Source organism: Oryctolagus cuniculus, chromosome 3 (assembly GCF_051225735.1).
Source record: "Oryctolagus cuniculus isolate XC-2025 breed Fujian yellow rabbit chromosome 3, ASM5122573v1, whole genome shotgun sequence".
Taxonomy (NCBI): Eukaryota; Metazoa; Chordata; class Mammalia; order Lagomorpha; family Leporidae; genus Oryctolagus; species Oryctolagus cuniculus.
The window spans coordinates 83,245,927-83,266,405 of NC_142869.1; the positions used below are offsets into that span (position 1 = coordinate 83,245,927).

The 20,479-nt window shown below is 46.5% G+C and overlaps 1 protein-coding gene across 41 annotated transcripts in view; it reads right to left on the bottom strand.

Annotated features, from left to right (window-relative positions):
• Nucleotides 1-20,479, bottom strand: part of PKP4 (plakophilin 4) — a 257,836-nt gene that overhangs the window by 10,697 nt on the left and 226,660 nt on the right. For all 41 annotated transcript variants that reach the window (XM_070070834.2, XM_017342867.4, XM_051849505.3 and 38 more), the window contains 6 exons: nucleotides 12,999-13,182; nucleotides 9,498-9,615; nucleotides 8,052-8,243; nucleotides 7,739-7,912; nucleotides 4,206-4,356; nucleotides 628-823 (listed from right to left, as the gene is read on the bottom strand). In XM_070070834.2, coding sequence (XP_069926935.1) covers nucleotides 628-823; nucleotides 4,206-4,356; nucleotides 7,739-7,912; nucleotides 8,052-8,243; nucleotides 9,498-9,615; nucleotides 12,999-13,182 — 1,015 coding nt within the window. The remainder of the gene's footprint in view (nucleotides 1-627; nucleotides 824-4,205; nucleotides 4,357-7,738; nucleotides 7,913-8,051; nucleotides 8,244-9,497; nucleotides 9,616-12,998; nucleotides 13,183-20,479) is intronic.

Here is a 20,479-nt window from a genome sequence, read left to right on the forward strand (position 1 = left end):
TCTGCAGAACAGGCTCCGGGGCTTGGGGTGGGGCCCAGGGCAGAAGGGAGATGGTGGCTCAACATGTTCCTCATCCACCGATTCCAGTTATTCTAGGAGCTGGCTGTATAGCTTCTATGGTCTGAATGTGCCTCTCCCAGATTCTGAAATCCTAGCCCATCATGATGGGTTTGTAGGCGGGGCCTTTGGCAGGTGATCAGGTCAATAGAGAAGGGGCCCTGGGAGTGGGATTAGCACCCTTTCACCACACAACGCTGCTGGGAGGCACTGCCCCCGAACCAGATGGACACCTCGCTGGACACTGAGTCTGGTGGCACCAAGCTTATGCACCCCAGCCTCCAGAACCGTAAGAAATAAACTTCATTTATTAAGTCACTCCATTCATGATATGTTGCTAGAGCAGCCCAAACAGAGAGAGACAGAATTCACTGTAGGGGTGGGAGATGTGACAGCAGAGGAAATGGCTAGGGGAAAGACCACATGACAGAAGACGCCTCTGCTGGCACACCAGGTTCTAACTGCTGGAGGCTGCTTCACTACCAGGAGGCAGGAGATGCAGAAGCAAATCCCTTCCAGGAAGAAATGTGCCCCTGCACAGCCATCTGGGGACCCTCGCCGCAGACTTGCCTGTCTCCTCTGCCTTTGGTGATGTTCACCAGCTTCTCGATGCCTCCCGAGTCGGCCAGGGCCTTGGCGTTCTCCATGTTCTTGCTCGTGACCTCGTGCAGGGCACAGCAGATGGCTGCCGTGGTCTCGTCAGACAGGATGCTCGGGCCGTTGCCACCGGGGAGCCGGTTGACCAGGTCTCGCATGGCGTACTTCCCTGCCCAATGCAAAAGGGTTACTTCGACTTTCAGAAGGTAGTGGGTGTTTGCTATTGCTGTTGTGGAAAGACTCGGACAGGGTGCAGTCTCAAAAACAACACCTCCAAAGAGACGAGAGCAGGAAAAAAAGGAAAAAAAAAAAAAAAAAAAAAAAGGACGTTTGTAAGGGGAGCTAACATTTACTACAGTGTCACTTGAAGAGTTGATAGATTGGTTTATAAAACATTACTGTGAATCGCTGAGATAACATTAAATCCAGGCATAAGACTGGGTAGACTTAGTGTATTGTTTAGATCCACTGTTTTCAATAACAGTGAGTAATTAACTAATTACAATGGTAAATTTTATTCTTGACTGATTTCCAATGCATCAAAAGGACCTCAGTTGTTTCTCTTTTAAAAAAAGATTTATTTGAAAGGCAGAGTTACAGTGAGACAGGAAGAAACATCTGCTGGTTCACTCCCAAAATGGCCACATGGCCAGGGCTGGGCCAGGCTGAAGCCAGGAACCAGAAACTCCATCTGGGTCCCCCATGGTCGTGGCAGGGGTCCAAGCACTTGGCTCATTTTCTGCTGCCTTCCCTGGTGCACTGGCAGGCAGCTGGATCAGAGGTGGAACAGCTGGGCCTTGAAGTGGTATTCACACGTGATGCTGGCATTGCAGGTGGCAGGTTAACCCACTGTGCCACAGTGCTGGCCCTCAATTTTCTCTTAAAGCCTTTAAAAACTTAGCTTTGAATCTGGTCCAAGTAAGTCTGACCAATGGCACTTTTCATTAATCTTCTGGATCTTAATGTGGGAACTGGGTACAGTGAACATATTGTCATCAAGAGGAAGGTGTGCATCAGCTGATCTGAAATCAGCTGCAACATGTTAGCTTCCTTAAAAGAAGGTACAGGTAAAATTTTGCCATTAACACTACAGGTATTTTATCTCCTAGGGGTAGTGCAATGATAATAAAGTTCGTGATAAGACAAGGCTAGGGAGTCTCACAGCAACTGAAGCATTTCTTTATAGATACTGAATTTCTCAACTTCTTCTCCTAAAAGATTAGCTTTTCCAATTTCAATTGCCAACCAACAAACTGGAATAAGTGCAGTACAAACAAAAGCTATTAACTAAAGCTCAAGCAAAATATTTTCTGAAAATTTTTTTCCCCATCTAATAACTGAACGGATGCTAAGTGAGTTTTTATTAAAGATCTGTTTATATACAATGGTAAGCAGACAGAGACAGCCCTAATTCCACACTGCATAATTTCCAGTACATCAAAGGGAAGGCTCTGGCTTCCTTACAACCAACTCTGCTACCAAGGATGGAAAAACACTGATGACATAAGAAGCCCAGAAGATAAATGTGGTGTTTGAGAGCAGATGATAAGTTAGCACTGGTGACTTTGAATACACACGGATGACCAAAAGGTGCAGGACATGTAATTTGTCATTTCGCCGAGGCACGACTTTGAAGTGCACTCCTGGGGCCTGGGCTGAGGCAGCTCGTTCCACCTGTGTGCGAGGGAGGCTCCAGGGCCCCTCAGGAGCTCAGTGGAGTGTGAAGTGACGCAACTTTCTCTGTGAAAAATGGCTCTGCAAAGAAAGCCCACTGCTGGTGCTGGGGAGGGCAGGAGAGAGTGAAGGGGTCAGAGGTGGGCATGGATCCCAGGAGCAGAGGAGGTGGAGCCAAATCCCGACTCTGGGAGAGCTCAAGTCTTACAGGAAGGAAGGAACCTTCATAGGGAGACAAGAAAAGTAGTTCAAGGAAGAGCGTTCAGAGTGCTCCAGCTGGGCAAAAAAGTGCTCCGCCCTGGAGATCTGAGACTGTAAAAAAAAAAAAAAAAAAAAAAACAGGGACACCTGGGAGGAGGCAGGACTGAAGACACACTGTCCTTCCCAGACGACCTGGCCCTCAGCACGCCTGACCCATGCCTCCTGGGCCACCTGGGTCTTCTCCAGGCATCGAGGGTCCCGGGCCATGAGGTGTATGTGTTGACCCTTTCCTCTTTAGCATCGACTCCCAACTTATACAGGTCTCTTACGAGGATACTTGACCAAGTTCATGGAAAATGTGTATTATGGAAAAACTATGCATGGATTTCAGAATGTTTTGCACCAAATTCAACATCTTTTAATTCCATTTTCCATTTGCTTCCTTAAGTACCCTCATATAAGAAACCCAAACAATTTAGACATGACAAAAAGAACTTATACAATTAAAACAAATCTCTTTTACGGGGCCTAAAAGCTTTCTCTTAAGAAGTGTGGGAATCAAGAGTTATATGCTCGATGGCATCAGGCACCAGCTGGCCCATGAGCAGGGCCTGGAGGGCCCACCCTTTCTCTCCATGGAGATGACTGGGCTCAGAGGAATAGTGTGTTAACAGCATATTAATCCAGGCAGTAATTAAAAAAAAAATTTTGTCAGGCACCGTGTGAAGGATTTCACTGTAGGTTGCCACAATCCTTGCAGCAACTCTTTATGGTAAACATTACTGTGCTTGTCCTCTCTCCCCCCCTCCCTCCCTCCCTCATGGTAGCCATAAATCCAACACAGAGTCCCATGCATTCACGTAAGAACTTGCCCCATTCTCCTCCGCAACCCTGCCCTGTCCCAGCTGTGTGACCCGTGTGGGGCTTGCTGTCCTCATACCCTCCCTCATGTCATCACTTCAGCGCACCGGCATGAGGACAGCAGACATCGTGTGCTCCCTTTGCAGGTAGGGCTGATGAAGAATGGAGCCCAGGTGGGGTGAGACAGGACACCTTGGCCCACACAGCCAGGAAGCAGCAGACCCAGCATGATCTGTGGATGGCCACTGATCTTTGCTTAACCCCAGACCCTGACTGGCACGTGGCAATGCCTTGGGGACAAGCAAGCTGCTTAGGGAGCCCATTTATGGAGGCACTCATGCTTGGGGTCATGCGTGTCCTACCCTTGTATGAACCCAAGAGTGATGGCTTACTAGTTCTGCCCTGCAGACCTGAGAGGGAAATTCTTCAAAACATTTATATGGTTTCTTCCATTATTGAGAACACAGTAATGTTGGTGAATTAGCAGATATCAGTCCAAAGATTGAAAAAGGGAGAATTAAAAAATAAAATTATTGCTCAGAGAATAGACTTTTGAGAAAAACAGATAGCAAATCTATCAAATATTGTTTCCACGTAACACTAAATGCTGGAAACTTACCTTCTCCCAGCAGTGTCCAGGTAATGGGCACTCTGGCTGGAAGAGAATGGTTGAAGGGCAGGGGTATCCAAACATGCCAGCAAACCAAGGACTTGTGCTCAGTTAGGAAGAAGGTCAAGTGCCATATATTTATTAATCAAAATTAGAGTCTTATAAATACTGTGAACGAGCTAACTGGCTGCTCACTAAAACATACCTATGAGCTCCTTGTTGCGAACGTCCAGCGCCATATTCCTCAAGGCAGTTGCCACAGAAGAAACAACCCTATCGTTATCCATCCGCAGGAGTTCTACAAGGATGGGGAGCCCTTTTTCTTTTCGGACAGCTGCCCGGATGTAGGCTGCAAACTAGTGAGCAAAATAAGGCAACAATAAGTAATAGGAAACAGAGCCATGCTCATGTGCTACTGTCACCCAGGAAAGATGTTTCTAAAAGGTGAATTAATAGATTGAATGTTTTCTTTCCAACTGGAGATCGAATCTGTGGTGTCAGTACAGAGAAAGGCATGGTTTGAGAGGGGGAGACAGAGAGAGAGAGAGAGAGAGCGCGAGAGAGTGAGCAAGCTTAGGATGACTGATTTAAAAAGAAATCCCAAAGCCTGAAAATCCCCAACCACCATCTGCCAGATATTTCTGTACAGAAAGAAGAAGGCCATGATTACTTTCTGTCTCAGATATACAAACATGATTAAGGAAGGATCGCGTATTTTCTTTGCAGTTGGCCCCATGCCAGGTCCATAGGCTATAAATAGGATGGCAGAGACAGTAACCCACCAGTGCACATTAAAGGAGAACCTGTCTCCATCAAGTCATTTCTTTTCTATATTCCCTGCAACAATATTTAGAGTTCAGTAATCTGTCAAAGACATTGCTTGGAAAAATTCCTTTCCTGGGAAGAAACGGTATTCCCTCGAAATATAATTCATACACTTTGGTGAAGAAGTAATCACATTTGTGTGCAAAACGCATTCTCATTCAAGATTAGTTAGCTGCTGCTGCCTTTTTTTTTTTTTTTAAATTCATGGTCAAGAAATGCTTTAGTGCTTATGAGGCAACACTGCACAGTGAGTCAGTTTGTGCACCACATGAATTGCAAATGAAGGCTAAGTCATCAGAGAAGCAACCAAAAAAAAGGGGGTGGGGGTGGGAAAAACATTAGGAACCAGATCTTTCATCTTGTTCTGAGCTTTGAGCTTTAACATTCTTACCAATGCAAATCATCTTTGAAAACTTAGCATAATTTAAAGTGGTTGCTTACAAACCACTGAAGACCTTCCTGTTTTGTGCAATACAGGACGAAGATCAACCAGTCCTTTGCATTACTTTGCACATTAAAATGTGACTGACCACCCAGTTTCTCAAATACCAACAGAATAGGAGTTATTTTAATAACACAAGTAAGAATAAAAGACGCATTTCAAAGATCCTATCAACATTCTTCCCATGAAAGGAATTCTTCTGTTTTTTAAATCAAATGCACTCTACAGTGGGGAGTGAGTCCATGGCTAGTGGCAGGGTAAAGCACTCAGGCAGATTCATCAGCTTCTCTCTCTCTGGAACCTGCTCCTTGTGTCTCATTGAGAGAGGGACAACAGAGGGACCAGCTCCGACCAGCTCAGCCCAGCTCCCAGCACGAGAGGCATCACTGCTCCCTGGACAGCTCTCCTGTGATCATGTCTGTGGCTGTGATTATCTTGTTATCTTAATGAGAGTCCAATATTTTAACTCATTATTTTAGATACTCTTGAAATCATTTAAATAGATAAGGACACTTCAGAAAGTCTGTGGACAATGCAATTAAAAGATAAGCTTATTTTAGTGCAAAATTTCTGACATCCACACCATTTTTTCTATAATTTGCATTTTCCATGAACTTGGTGAAAATCCCACAATTTATGGTTTTTTTTTTTTTTTTTTTTTTTTTTTTTTTTTTTTTGACAGGCAGAGTGGACAATGAGAGAGAGAGAGACAGAGAGAAAGGTCTTCCTTTTGCCATTGGCTCACACTCCAATGGCCGCCATGGCCAGCGTGCTGCAGCCGATGCATCGCGCTGATCTGAAGCCAGGAGCCAGGTGCTTCTCCTGGTCTCCCATGCGGGTGCAGGGCTCAAGCACTTGGGCCATCCTCCACTGCACTCCCTGGCCACAGCAGAGAGCTGGCCTGGAAGAGGGGCAACCGCGACAGAATCTGGCGTCCTGACCGGGACTAGAACCCGGTGTGCCGGCACAGCAGGCAGAGGATTAGCCTATTGAGCCGCAGTGCCGGCCACAATTTATGTTTTAAATGATCTTTCTATATAGCTTCCACTCAACTGTATGACCATAGAAAAACAATTCTCAACAACTGAAATCTCATCTATTTTCATTAGGGTTTAAAATAATCAACAAATAATCCTCTCTGGTGGACAGGGTTCTACAACACAAATATTCTGAATTCTCCACACTCACTACCACATTTAATGGGAGGAACTTTTACAAACTCTATCTTACAGGTGAGGAAACCGAGGACACAGAGATCCGAGGCCTCTAGCTAGTCAGTAGAGGGGCCAGTTCTCAGAGCCACGTCATTTGGCACCAGAGTCAGCACTGAAACACTTCAGTTACAAGCACATTGGCTTAGCACTAGGCCACAGTTATCTGCATATATTCAGTTTAGCAGACATATGCATGCAACAAACCATAGCCAGGCCTATCAACACTTTTAACTCTCATGGATAATGCAGTGGCCAAGACTCTCATTTGAGGGAAAGGAGCCAGAAACAAGCATTGCAATAGCTCTATCAAGACACTCTTCTCAGCATACTTCTAGAGGTTAAAAATGCTTCAGATATAGACTAGGGAGCTGGCAAATGACATTTAAGAAGTTCTGAGAACTTGCTTATAGTGGTAACAATGGGAAACCAACTTCAGCACTTAGAAAGTCACACATCTACAGGCGACGAGGACATTTCGGATAGATGCTGGCTCTACAAGCATCCATAGCGCTGCTGACCTCATCACCTCTTGCCTATATGCTCTGCTGGCTCCCACAGGGACTCGCAGCCCCTGTCCTCCCCATCCTGGACTCCACCTTGTAAGCTGCCATACAAGTGATCCAACAGCGTCCATGTCGATGGTCTGTCACTGGTGTGCCCAGGCCCTTTCAGTGGCTCCTCTGTTTGTAAGTCAGGTCACAGCTCCTGAAGCTTGGCATTCAGGTCTGTCCTTGCTGTCCAGCTTGAAGCTGATCCAGTCCCCGTCTCACATTCTACACCCTGGGCACCAGCCTGTGGACTCCACTCAACTGCCCTCTCTTCACTGCAGGCCTTTCTCTCATCATTCCTTTCCTACACATCACTGCCTTGAAAGCCCAACCTAACACTCTGCTGGCTTAATCTTACCTGGCCTTATAGATCCAATTTGGGTGGCACCACCTCTAGAGGAAATCTTCCTCAGCCCCTGTGCCCTCCTTGCCCTGACTTTCCCCCTCCGTACTGGGTGGGCTGGACGTCATCTCTCACAGAGTACCCACCCTGTGGGTTCTACCTGGTACTTTTCCTCACTAGTGTTTGCTTCGAACAGGGCGGGACCATGGTGCTAACATCCTTGGGTTCCAAGAGCATCTGCTTGCCTCCTTTTGTTTCCTTGTTCATTCACGCAGACAAACTCTAAACAGCCGTGTCCCTTTCATAATCATGGCTGGCCTGGCTGCAAAGAGAGAGAGCAGCACGGACAAGCAGACGACATCCTACCTTCCAGTTGCCGGCAGACAGGTTCTGGAGTGATCCTGCGGAGCCTTCCAAGGTGGCGGGGTTGGAACTTTCTGCTAGAAGAGTCAGATAGGGTTTTACCACCGACGGATGCCACAGCATCTCAACCCCTTTGGGGGACTTCGACAGCCCAGGGATAGGACCGACTCCATCCCACTGAAAGACAAATGGCACACATGACATGGGAGCAGAATGACCAACACGTGAAAACATTCATTTTGCTGGCCTGCAGAAAACTGTTTCCTTGCCAACTATGTGATTTCTCACTCCCAGAAAAATAAAACTTGATGCTAACTTGGTCCTCTTGTGGGGTCCTCTTCTTCTTTTTCTTCTTCTTGCCCCAGCAGCTCGGCTCCGAGTCTTTGCTGGGAGACTCTTTTCCGAGCAGGTCGTCCAGTTCGTTCAGCCCCAGCAGCCGGGCCTGCGGGACCTCCAGCTCCAGGCGGTAGGACAGGTTCCGCAGCGTGCACACGCAGTTCTCCACTGTCTGAAACCCAACACGGTGGGCAGTTAAACATCACAGTGCGCTATGGCAAAGTGCTTCTGTACTGAACGCTGCTGATAGGCAACAGATGGAGAATAGGAAAGGGTGACCTTTTATTTAGAGGGAACTAAAATAATCCAAGGAAAGAATTAAGACTCTGGAGTTTCTGTGGGATACCCAATTGACCAGCGATGTGGTATTATCATGCTGTCCCAGAATGCACTCACTCCTCACCACTGCAAAGCCGCAGCACGACAGCAGGGGCCAGCAGCCTCCACCTTGACCCATTTCTATTTCCTCCTCAGCCTCCCAACTCTCCCCTCACTCTGAGGAAGGTTCAGTGATTTCTTACTCAGCTGATATTTTGCCTTGTGCACATGGCCTTTTGTTCCTTACAGCTTGTATCACACCCCTAACTGGGAGGCCAACTGTCATTGCAGCTCAGCCTGGATACAGCCAAAGCCAAGTTCAGCGTCTGCCCACCTAGCAAGCTTCCCTTTCTCACTTGGTTTCATCTGCAGATGCACAGGTTTGGTAAAGCACAAATAAAAGTTTGGCTGTCACCCTGAACTGCACCCCAGACCCTCCCTGAGACCACCCCTCATTATTCTTGTCTTTACTGATGGCCTCTTCTTATGCAGCCCACCCTGTCACCGGGTACCTAGCCTGTGCTGGGTCTCCTGACACTTCCACATCCTCCCTGCCTCTTCCCCCCTGAAGGCTCTGGGGCAGATCCTGGAAGGCTGTCACAGCCGACAGATGTCAGCAGACCGTGCTGCTCAGGCAGGGAGGAGGAAAACAGTGGGCAGGGAGGGAATAGGCTCACAGGCAGGGCTGCAACAGCAGGGGCACATGGAGAGGGACCACAAGAGTGGGTGCCGGGGTTGGGCTGTGTACACAGCCCTGGGGCAAGGATGGCAGAACGGGAGGTGATTAGGGTGCCTCATTAGGGATCCTATTCAGCAGAAGTGCAAACACAGATGGATGTGCCTCCAGGAACAGGGGACATAACAAGAGGAGGGGACAGCAGGGCCGTCACCTTGAGAATGAGCCTAGGAGAACCACAGAGGAAGCCAGGGCCTGGCGCTGGGTCCCTAAGCACACCCAGTGAAGCAAAGCTCTTCTCATGCTGGAAGGCTATTTTCTCAAGTCCCCAAGTCCCCAACCCTCCAAAAGAATCTGCAGCACGCCAGACAGTGCCTCAGGTGGCTCTGGCCAGCTGCCACGGCACCCTTCCACGGCTGGGTGGGCACTGACCTTGCTGTCGTAATCGGAAGTGTTCACGCACGTGTGGATCACGTAGAGCAGCGAGTCCACCAGCCCCTCGCAGGACCGCATTTGCTTCCGTGCCTCCTCCCCTGCGGAGCTCAGGTTCCTGAACAGGTAGAGACAGGGGCAGCTGCTAGATGGACTAAGTACTCAGTAGCCACAAGGCCTTCCCACAGTGATCTCGGCTGCGGATTTGGTTTGCGGGGGCATTCTGGGGCTTGCATTTTAACACCTCCACAGCTCACAATGGCCAGCTCCCCTTTAACTCACACAGACAGAAGGGAGCCTTGGCACTTGAATTTTAAGTGTATCTTTCTCATGTTGTGTCGCTTTCTAGCCCCCAGTGGAATTATCAGAGTTTATCCTCTTTACCTTCTGCGTGTGAAAAAGGGAACACAGTAGGAGCTACCTCATGGTGGGTGTGGTTATGCGGCAGAACTGCTACACAGAAAGGAGAAAAGTGCCTGCCACACCCGACACACTGTATGTGTAAGCCAAGTACAGTGTTCAGACACGCTTCTAAACAAGTTTATTTTTACTTACTTGAGAGAGAGAGAGAGAGAGAGAGAATATCTTCCATGTACTTATTCATTCTCCAAATGTCCACAATAGCCAGCGCTGGGCTGGGCCAAACCAAAGCCAGGAGCCAGAAACTCCATTTGCCTCCCCCATGGGTAGCAGGAGCCCAAGCACTTGAACCCTCATCTGCTGCCTCCAATGCGTGCATTAGCGGGAAGATGGACTGGAAGTGAGGCTGACTTTATTCCAGGTGCTCTGATAGGGGAGGCAGGCGTCCCAAGCAGTAGCTTAACCTATTGTGCCATGGCATCCATCCCTCAGATATTCTTTATCATGGTTTGTATACAGTAGGTGATCATTAAATGTTTTTTGAACAGAAAGAAGAAACATACAGTTTCTTCCATAAAAATTGAAAGTTAAATATGGACTTTTACTTACATGAAAATTTTTCTTATCTTTTCAATTAAATTGTTTTGGGTCTCATCCATATTGAAATTCTTTATTTTTAATTTTTTTTAAAAAATTATTTTATTTTTCAAAAGACAGTTACAGAGAGAGGTATTGACAGGGAGAGAGAGGTCTTCCATCCACTGGTTCACTCCCCAAATGGCTGTAACAGCTGGCACTGAGCTGATCTAAAGCCAGGAGCTTCTTCAGGGTCTCCCACCTGGGTGGCAGGAGCCCAGGCACTCGGGCCATCCTCCACTGCTTTCCCAGGCACATCAGCAGGGAGCTGGATCGGGAGTGGAGCAGCCAGGATTCGAACAGGTGCCTACATGAGATGCTGCTGCTGTAGGCTGGGGCTTTAATCTGCTGTTCCACATTGCTGGCCCTCATATTGAAATTCTTGATATCAACTTGTCTTCATAAACTGAGCTGCTGGAGGGACTTTGGGAAGATACTGTCACCTGAGGTCCCTCTTCACATGTGTGTTTCCTCTCTGTGTCTGGGCTTCTGGGACTGTGCACTCCTGTGCTGTCCCTGCCTCTTCCAGCCAGTCCCATCTGTCTGTGGGTTCCTCCAGGAGTGCCTGGGGGCTCTGCTTTGGTCCACTTATTCAACTTATTCAGTCCACCTACTCCTTGACTTTAACACAACCCATGACCCCTGACCACCAAACAGCGATCTCACCCTGACTTCTGTCTGAAGCTTCAAGTCCATCCAACCCAACATCCAGGCATTATCCGTATGTCCTCCTCGTTCCTTGCCCATTGTCTCCTCTTTATCAGCAAGTCTTGTCAGCTTTTCCTCCTAAAAACAACTCCATCTGCCTCCCTAGTCTCAGCTGCACCCCTCATCTGCCTGGATCACGCAACAACCTTGTTTTCCAGTCCCTACTTCTGTCCTTACTCCCTCTTCCACATCCCAGTCAGAGACAGTCCCATCACTCCCCTTCTGAACACCCTCTGATGGCTTGCCCAGGGTACTTGCAATAAAATGCAAATTCCTTTCCTGCAATCTGTGAAACTCCGCATAAGTTGCTTCCGCACTGTCTTTTGCCCACTAAGCTACAGCTGCAGGACTGTCCCTGCCCCAGAGCTTCTACAGCCACCGTTGTCTTGGTCTACAGCAGCTGTGCTCCTGACCTCCAACCCACAAAGAAATGGCCTTCAGTACAGATATAGCCTGAAGTTTTAGCTCTTGGAGGGACCACCTGGCTACCAAGGGAACCACGCCCTTCTTTATTTTCACAGCAACTGCTGTCTTCCCCAGTGATGTGGGGTTCCATCAGGGCAGGGACCTAGTGTGTCTCTCCTATGGAAGGCACTCACAGGCCTCCGCACTGTGTCCTGCCCTGGGCCCCTCCAGCAGTCTAGTGGGCTGGCTGAGCAGGGCCATCCCTCCCCATGGATGACAGGCTACAACTGGGGATGATCAGGCCTCACAGCTCTCCCTGCCTCTCGCTCTCAAGCTCTGTTAGCTCTCTTGGCTTAAATGTTCAACGGCGCTCCGTGAGTGTTCACTCGGTGACACCACACGAAGCACTTTCCACAGGCACCACGACTCCTCACGACCCTGCTGCTTCTGCTGCCCCTGCTGTAACCACGAGGACGCTGAGGCTCTGGCCACGCAGCCTGCCATCCGACACAGTGAGGCTGGGAAACGGAGCAAGTGGGGCTGATGCGTGCGAAGGGCAAACCGTGAGCCGTTCTGCGTACTCGTTCAGGAGGATTTATACTTTTAAATGCTGCATGTAACGACTGAAAAAATCGTGTTTGCTTGGGGCCGTTGCTGTGGCATATTGGGTAAAGCCACCGCCTGCAGTGCTGGCATCCATAAGGGCGCCGGTTTGAGTCCCGGTTGCTCCACTTCCGATCCAGCTCTCTGCTAATGGCCTGGGAAAGCAGTGGAAGATGGCCCAAGTCCTTGGGCCCCTGTACCCACGTGGGAGACCCAGAAGAAGCTCCTGGCTTAGGATTGGAGCAGTTACAGTGGTTACAGCCACCTGGGGAGTGAAACAGCGGATGGAAGATCTCTCTCTCTCTCTCTTTGCCTCTCTGTAACTCTGCCTTTAAATAAATAAATAAAATCTATTAAAAAAATAGTGTTTGCTCTGGTTTTTGCATATTTATGTCACTAAAAATAAACTTCTGTTGAAGCCACTCCTTACATCCTTCTAAAAGCACAGACATTCTAACTATTACATTATGAAGGTAAACAAAAACCAGGCTCCAAACACATTAGCAATCCGAATGCGATAACCAGGGCAGTGCTGTTCAAGCGGGACCCTGAATTGTGGCAGAAATCTCAGACTGGAAAGGGCCTTTCTGAGTAACCCATGTGAAGTGGTGTCCCAGAGGCCGCCGGGCTGTGCTCATGTCTCAGAGTAACACAGGCCTGTGGCCTCCATGGTGAGAGAAAACTGGGAAACATAAGCTATGTTAATAAAATAAAGTCTTCCTGAAATCAGTTTACCCATGACACATATTTAATCACAGAATTAGTGGGAAGAAGAAATCAAGAATTTACCTCAGGCAACCTGTCGTGTTACGCAGAACGAGTGAAGTCTGAAATTTAATTTTATGATCATCATCGAAGGAAGAATTATTCCATCCAGAATGTGGAACGATCACAGTGTTTGTTAAGGTTGAGAGGGCGTCTCGGATGATTGTCATCTTCACGGCATCACACGAGGATAAATTCCAAAGAACTCCTGAAAATGAGATTCAAAAGTCAAATCAGCAGTAGGCGATCCTGTAGCTTCAGGAATGAAATAAGCATATTAGCCGTAATTGATAAGAACTCAGGCTGTTCCAAACCTAATCTGTGGTCTATGCTGCAACCAGCCTGCAGATGGACAGAATGTCACTAAGCGCCAGGTGAACACACATGAGCTTCTGGCAATAAAATTACCCAAGTCTTCCTGTGCACTCCAACTTTTAGAGGCTCTCTATCTGCTGAGATGACTATAGCTTTTGCAAAGCAAATTAGAGCTACTCTGTGTGGGACAGGGGTGCAGTCCAAGCAAGGGTTATCAACATAGTGCATCTGTGATTTTTGTAAAACTGCTGTTCATTGCATTGTCCCTTACATCCAATGGCCATGTGACACAACCAGAACTCCATCCTTGGAAAATGTTTTTCTCTTAAGAAACATGTATGTTTCTATTCATCATGCTTCCATTCTTTCTTTTGTTACCAGGAAGTTCTAACTTAAATATAGTGCTTGCAGTCACTTTACTGGCGGGAGAGTTGTTACGTTTGCTTCATCATTCTTATGTAGTAAGATTTAAGCATTCATGTTTTTACTTTAAGAGCTTTGTTATCATGTGCTTTAAAGTTAGTGTCATTCCTTTTTGGATACAGGTGAAAACTAGTAAGAAATTAAAAGCAACCCATATTGTAATTCATCTCAAGACTTCCAGGACAACAGACCTTAAATGTAGCTTATTAGCACTCTTCAAAGATCTTCTGTGTCAACTATGAGGCAGGGTACATTATTGCTATGGCACACATTGGCTAAAAATTGCGTTTATGGCAATTTGAGCAGATTCAGGATGATACCTTTTTTTTTTTTTTTTTTTCTGACAGTGAGAGAGAGAGAAAGGTCTTCCTTTTTCCGTTGGTTCACCCCCCAGTGGCCACTGCGGCCAGCGCGCTGCGGCTGGTGCACCACGCTGATCCGAAGCCAGGAGCCAGGTGCTTCTCCTGGTCTCCCATGTGGGTGCAGGGCCCAAGGACTTGGGTCATCCTCCACTGCACTCCCGGGCCACAGCAGAGAGCTGGACAGGAAGAGGAGCGACCAGAACAGAATCCAGCGCCCTGACTGGGACTAGAACCTGGGGTGCTGGTGCCACAAGGCGGAGGATTAGCCTATTGAGCCGCGGCGCCGGCCTAGGATGATACCTTTTCACATCAGTAGAGTTTCCTGAGCATGAGGCAGGGTGGAGAGAGGGTGCCCCTGGTTTTCTTTGCCCTGAAGCCCCTCTGAGCCCTACGCTGCTGATGGATCCTTTGCAAGTTGCTCAGGGGTCTGTGCAGTGTTTTCAGAAGTAGCAACCCACACACAAACACTGTGGCCCCACAGAGGGGAGGGAGTTGGCAAAATCTGGCCAGGGTGTCAGGTACGTGAACGTGACTGACAGAGAGTGCTGGGCCAGAGACGAGCTGAGAACCACCCCTCCAGTGTCCTGACCCGAGAAGCCAGCCCAGACACTGCATGCTCCACCCACTCTGGCTGTGCACTGTCAGGCAGGGGAGCGTGAGAGCACTCAAGGGAGCTGCTTCCTTCCTGGAGGAAGGAGAGGTGGAAGCACAGGGTTAGAACTGGGCAGTAAAACAATCCTCTGGCCATGAACTGAGAGGACTGCGCTTGCCTGTGCCCCTGCTGCAGAGGGACCTTGCGTGCTGCCCTGGCTCTGCATTCTGTTCTCCACCTGTGTCCACGCTCTCTTTCACTTGACTTTGGTTTCTGGACCTCACCAGTTTGGTTTCCTTGCCCTGCAGGGGGCTTCTGTGCTTTCCCTTTCCTACTGTCCCCAAAGGACAGCCTCTGAGGACCCCAGAATCAGGGATGGCTCACATCCTTAGACCCAGACTGGTTCTCCCCTAACGAGGGGTGGCCACAATATGGGAGGGTTTTGGACAGTCAGAATCAAGACAAAGACCCTACTTTACCTCGTAAACTCATTCTTTCACCACGACAAATCTTACTTATACAACTATCTTGGGACACACACACACAGGATCCTGGTAAGAAGGCAGCATACACCATGGGCACTTAAGAAAAGAACTTAAATTCTGAGCAAGAGCTATTTCCCCATGGATTCTTAAAAACTTGGCTATGTTTCACTACACAATGTTTTCAACTTGCTTTCTGGATTCTGGAACCTGTGCTGTGAGCAGTGGGTGAGAACTCGAGACATGCCTCTAGGTCCCCATCTCAATGACCCAGCGCAGCCCCATGTCAATCTGTGCTCAGTATCAGGCTTTGTTGTGTTTCTGTTCCAAGAAAGGGTCTCACATCTGAAAGACATTTAACAAGCTCTGTCTTAGGGAAAAGTACTGGAGGGCTGATGACCATGAACGTGGGAGTTAAAGATGAGAGACAATTCTTCTGCAATCTGTCCTTAGCAAACAGCAGGAGAAGGAAGAGAAGACAGAGGAAAGAGCAGGACAAGGCGCAGCAGGGTGAGGTGTTACCACTGCCACAAGCACGGGTCGAACATTTCCTGCTAACAAGGCCAACCAAGGCACCAATGAGCCACAGTGGCACCACACTGCCCAGAAGCCACAGATGAGGAGAGAGTCCCCGGCTGGCAATTCTATAATATGTGCTTCCCAGTGCCATTGGCACAAATTCCCTTTCTGTCAAAGGCATTTATATTTCTCCACGAAATTCAACACATGGGAGAGAACTGCATTTTCCAATAAGCTCCTTTCTACTTCACGGAATAAATGCATTCCATTAAAGTTAACTGCAAGGCAAGGTTTCTGAAAAGTAGAGACAGCACATGAGAGGGTCTAAGTGTAAAATTAGACACACAGTCATCCCTGAGCTTCCACAGGAGACTGATTCAAGGACCCCTGTGGATAGTAAAATCCACAGATGCACACATCCCTTATATTCACAGAGTAATATTTGCATATAACCTGCACTTACACATCCTCCTTTATGCTTAAATAAATCATCTATAGATTATGTGAAATATTTAATACGATGGAAATGCCAAGTAAACAGATGTACTGTATTGTTTTAATATTTGTATTATATTTATTACAGCCAGTTTAAAATATGTTTGTTATTTATTTCAAAGGTGGAGCAAGACTGAACGAGGGTGCTATTTTCCTTCCACTGCTTTACCCTCAAATACTCACAATAGTTCTGGCTGGGCCAGGATGAAGGCAGCAGCCTGCAGCTTCATCCAGGTCTCCCCCATGGATGTCAGGGGCCCAAGTGCTTGAACTGTTTCCTGCTGCCTCCCAGAGTGTGCATTAGCAGAGAGCTGGAATCAGAAGCAGAGGCAGGACTCACATGGAAGTCCTCCAGTATGGGATGTGGGTATTTCAAACAGCGATTCAACCTGCTGTGCCAAAGCACCTGCCTTTTTTTTTTTTTAATTTTTTTTTTTTTTTTTTTTTGGAGTATTTTTGACCCATGGTTGGTTGTATCTGTAGATGCAGAGAACCAATCGTATCTCTAAAGAAGATTGAACAACCTGTGCCATACACAGGTAAAAACATGACTAAGAAGAGGAGTGGTTCTTAAGCACACTGATGCCTGGAGATTCCTGGGCACTGGCAATGAAGAGTTGCTTTCTGTTGTTTCTGCCTCTGCTCCTGGCTAGCTTTGGTGAGAGGATATTTCCCAGGCGTGAGGACGCCCCAGATTTTCCATGCTGCTTCCAAGACTTTATCCTTCTTCACAGGCATTTAAAATGCCCAGTGGGGCTGCATGTCATTCTGCAGTTCACCACAGGCCGTTCTATTTACTTGGGATTGGACACAACACAAATGTTCAGAAATCAATATAAGAAGAGTAAAATCTCCATGTACTGTGGCTTTGCTCTGTGCCAGCACTGTGTGCTTCCCGGCTAACACCTTAAAGAGTCCAGCCGCAACAAATGAATTAACTTCCTCATCTAACTGTACCTTTGACATTGTACATGTCGATTTCTCAAAGGATGATGTTTCTATTTCTAATTTGAAAGAAATTTCAATAGGTAATGAGGAACAAATACCCCACCATCATCCAATTTTAAAGATGTGTTGTTACACATCTTTACTAAGGCAGGACACTTAGTAAGTGCTCAAAAAGTCTTTGTTGATGGATCCATCTTGTATCTTGTATTTGCTTTTGGATTGCTCCCCTATTTTCCTCTACTCATCAGACTTAGCTCATAAGTATTACCTCCCCCATTCCTGCCTTTCCCTGAAAATGAGTATTCACGAGTGACTTGAAGGCTGCTAACTGGGGAGAACAACAGAACAATCTTTTGGACTTCAACAGAGTCCTGTTGCTGCTCCATTTCCCAGACTCCAGTCAGTGTCACACCCACAAGCTGGTGTCCCCATCCCTCAAACTGTGAAACAGAAAGGGGCAGGGCTGGCATTCAGCAGACAAGCTGACGAGGCTATCTGGTCAAAGAAGGTGACTTATTGATCATAAAACCAGTCTACCACAGCAACTCAGGGTTTCATTTCTGCAACTTCAATGAAAAAATGTTCAAAGTCCTTCTTGACCAGAAATAAAGGGAAAGATTCTATTTTTGCTAAGTATGTGGCATCTGAGAGACCTGCACAAAGGCAGCTTCTCATCCTGCACTGGGCGTTATATGATCCCCCTAATCCTGCACTTCACAAGGAACACAAAGAGCTACAGCATTTGGGGCAGATTTAGCTGCCCATCCTGAACATCAAAGCAAGTCTCAAGACACTTGTTTTCCTTCACTGTGTACTCCAAAAATAAGGTTATGTGAAGCCCAAAGAACTGGTTCTGATCAACAAAGACTGAATGGAAATAGTTCAATTAAACATAAAAGCCTTTGATACGGAAAGATTAATTTGGATTTTCTACTCAAAGTAAAAAGCACCATTCTTAAGAGCAGCTAATAATACCTGTGTGCACTCTGCCTCACTAAAGTAGTAATAAAACAATCTTCTCTCTACTCAGTATGTGTAGGGCTTCATTTAATGGGTCAGGAAATGTCTTGCTGGGGCCGTACCTAATGAATAGAAAATATACCAGCTCCCAGATGCAGCAAGATTGATGAGCAAACAGAGAGCTGCAGGATTAGCATTCTCCTGCAGCATGACAAACCTCTAGCTCTGTCATCCTGATGCAAAATTTGCTTGAAAAATATTTAGTGGCACACTCTATTATCAACTGGCTCCTAAAGAAAAAGTTAAAAATAAACTATAATCTGATTTGGGAAGCTTGAAATTTTATTTAATTTAAAGCAATTAGCTATTTGTTGGGAGGACAAAGAATACACATATACAAACTAATTTAGAAAATATTAGGGAATTTCATACATATTATTGTAGAAAACACTGCTTTTATTCTCAAGCACAGGAAAAAGTACACATAATTATGAGTAACCAATAATCACAATGAAATACTGCCATAAGAGATGAAAGTTCATTTTCCCACAAAGAATGAATAAAGTAATTAAAACACTGTTGCACATAATTTCTATGCTGCAGAATTTTGAAAGAGCTCATGTTTAAAACCAGCTTTATAGCTATTCTAATGGCCAGCTGATAATTTTATAGTCATATTATAAGCTGATTTTATTGATTAATTAAAATAATAGCAACTATTTGAAAAATGTATTTCTCAAGAGGACATTAAAATCCAACCAAGCCACATGGGGAAAATGTGATTCCTTTGGTAGCATAAATACACAACAGCCTACAAGCTTGTTTTTTCTTTCTATTATGAAAGACAATCTTAAATCATTCATTTTTGTATAATATTCAATTCATGCCCTGTTTCCTAATTATGAAAAAGTGTTTGTAGATGTTGCCAAAAAGAAAAAAAAAATAGCCAAGTTCCATTGGGCTTCAAATATCATTAGACATGGCTCAGCATTTCCTGTCATGAGTTAGTCTCACCCTCACAGTCTGTTCTTGATTTTCTTGTTTCAGTCATGCTCTTTCACAAGATGCCACTGATGTAAGAAAAACTACCCCAGTCTTGGGGGCATGAAGAATATTAAAGGAGATACAGACAAGGTCTTGTCCCACCATCCCGGCACAGAGCTGGTGACCTGACATTCAGCTCTCATGACTAGGCCCTGGCTCTCTGTACACAAGCTGGTACAGGTGCCATACCATTGCTGGCCACTCTGCATCTACAGGTTTGTTGCAACATGCAGGCTGTCATGCATACCTACCTTGCAAGCACTGAAAAATGGGGATAGAAAATTAGGTCTAATATTATGAGCATCATAACATTAGGGCTGTAGATTGCTTACGAGGATCAGAGTATATGTGCACCTTCCAGAGCCACATTGTGTTGATTACAGAGTAGGAAGGCGGGCCTCTGAGCTGAGGGCTCCTGTCTGTTCCCAGCACATGACTCCATGGTTTTTCCCTCAATAGTCGGGCTGAAACACTCTGGAACTTGCAAAACAGACATCTCCATTTCTTCTCCGTGGCTGCCGCTAACGTCCTCCCCTCACCACGAGTGGGGTTTTAATAAATCTGTCTTTTTGTTGGAAGAACGTCAAAGTGCTATGATGACCACACCCTATGCCATGATGATTACACCCTACTACAATACCGTCACATCCCCTGCCACCAGGCTTTAAGATATGCACCTCATACCTTCTAGATTTATGCTACCTCTACCAATGCATGGCATAGGCTGATCATCCCTAATCTAAGTTTCTGAAACGAAATCCAAAACATTTTGGGTGCCAACTCTCAGAAACTTTCAGATTTTAGAGCATTTTGTAGTTCAAATTTTCAAATTAGGTATGCTCAACTTCAAAGTCCATGTAGATATTGAAACATCCAAAAAATCTTGAAATCTGAAGTACTCCTGAGCCCAAGGATTTCAGATAAGTGATGCTCAGCTTGTACAGATCTACACTGTTCAATATAGAAGCCATTAGATACATGTGGTTATTGAGCACTTGAAATGTGGCCTATCCAAATTGAGATATATATAAAAGGTCTTTTTTTTTTTTTTTGGACAGGTAGAGTGGACAATGAGAGATAGAGAGAGAGAGAAAGTCTTCCTTTTTCCTTTTTTTTTTTTTTTTTTTTGACAGGCAGAGTGGACAGTGAGAGAGAGAGACAGAGAGAAAGGTCTTCCTTTGCCGTTGGTTCACCCTCCAATGGCCGCCGTGGCCGGCGCACCGAGCTGATCCGATGGCAGGATCCAGGTTCTTCTCCTGGTATTCCATGGGGTGCAGGGCCCAAGCACTTGGGCTATCCTCCACTGCACTCCTGGGCCACAGCAGAGAGCTGGCCTGGAAGAGGGGCAACCGGAACAGAATCCGA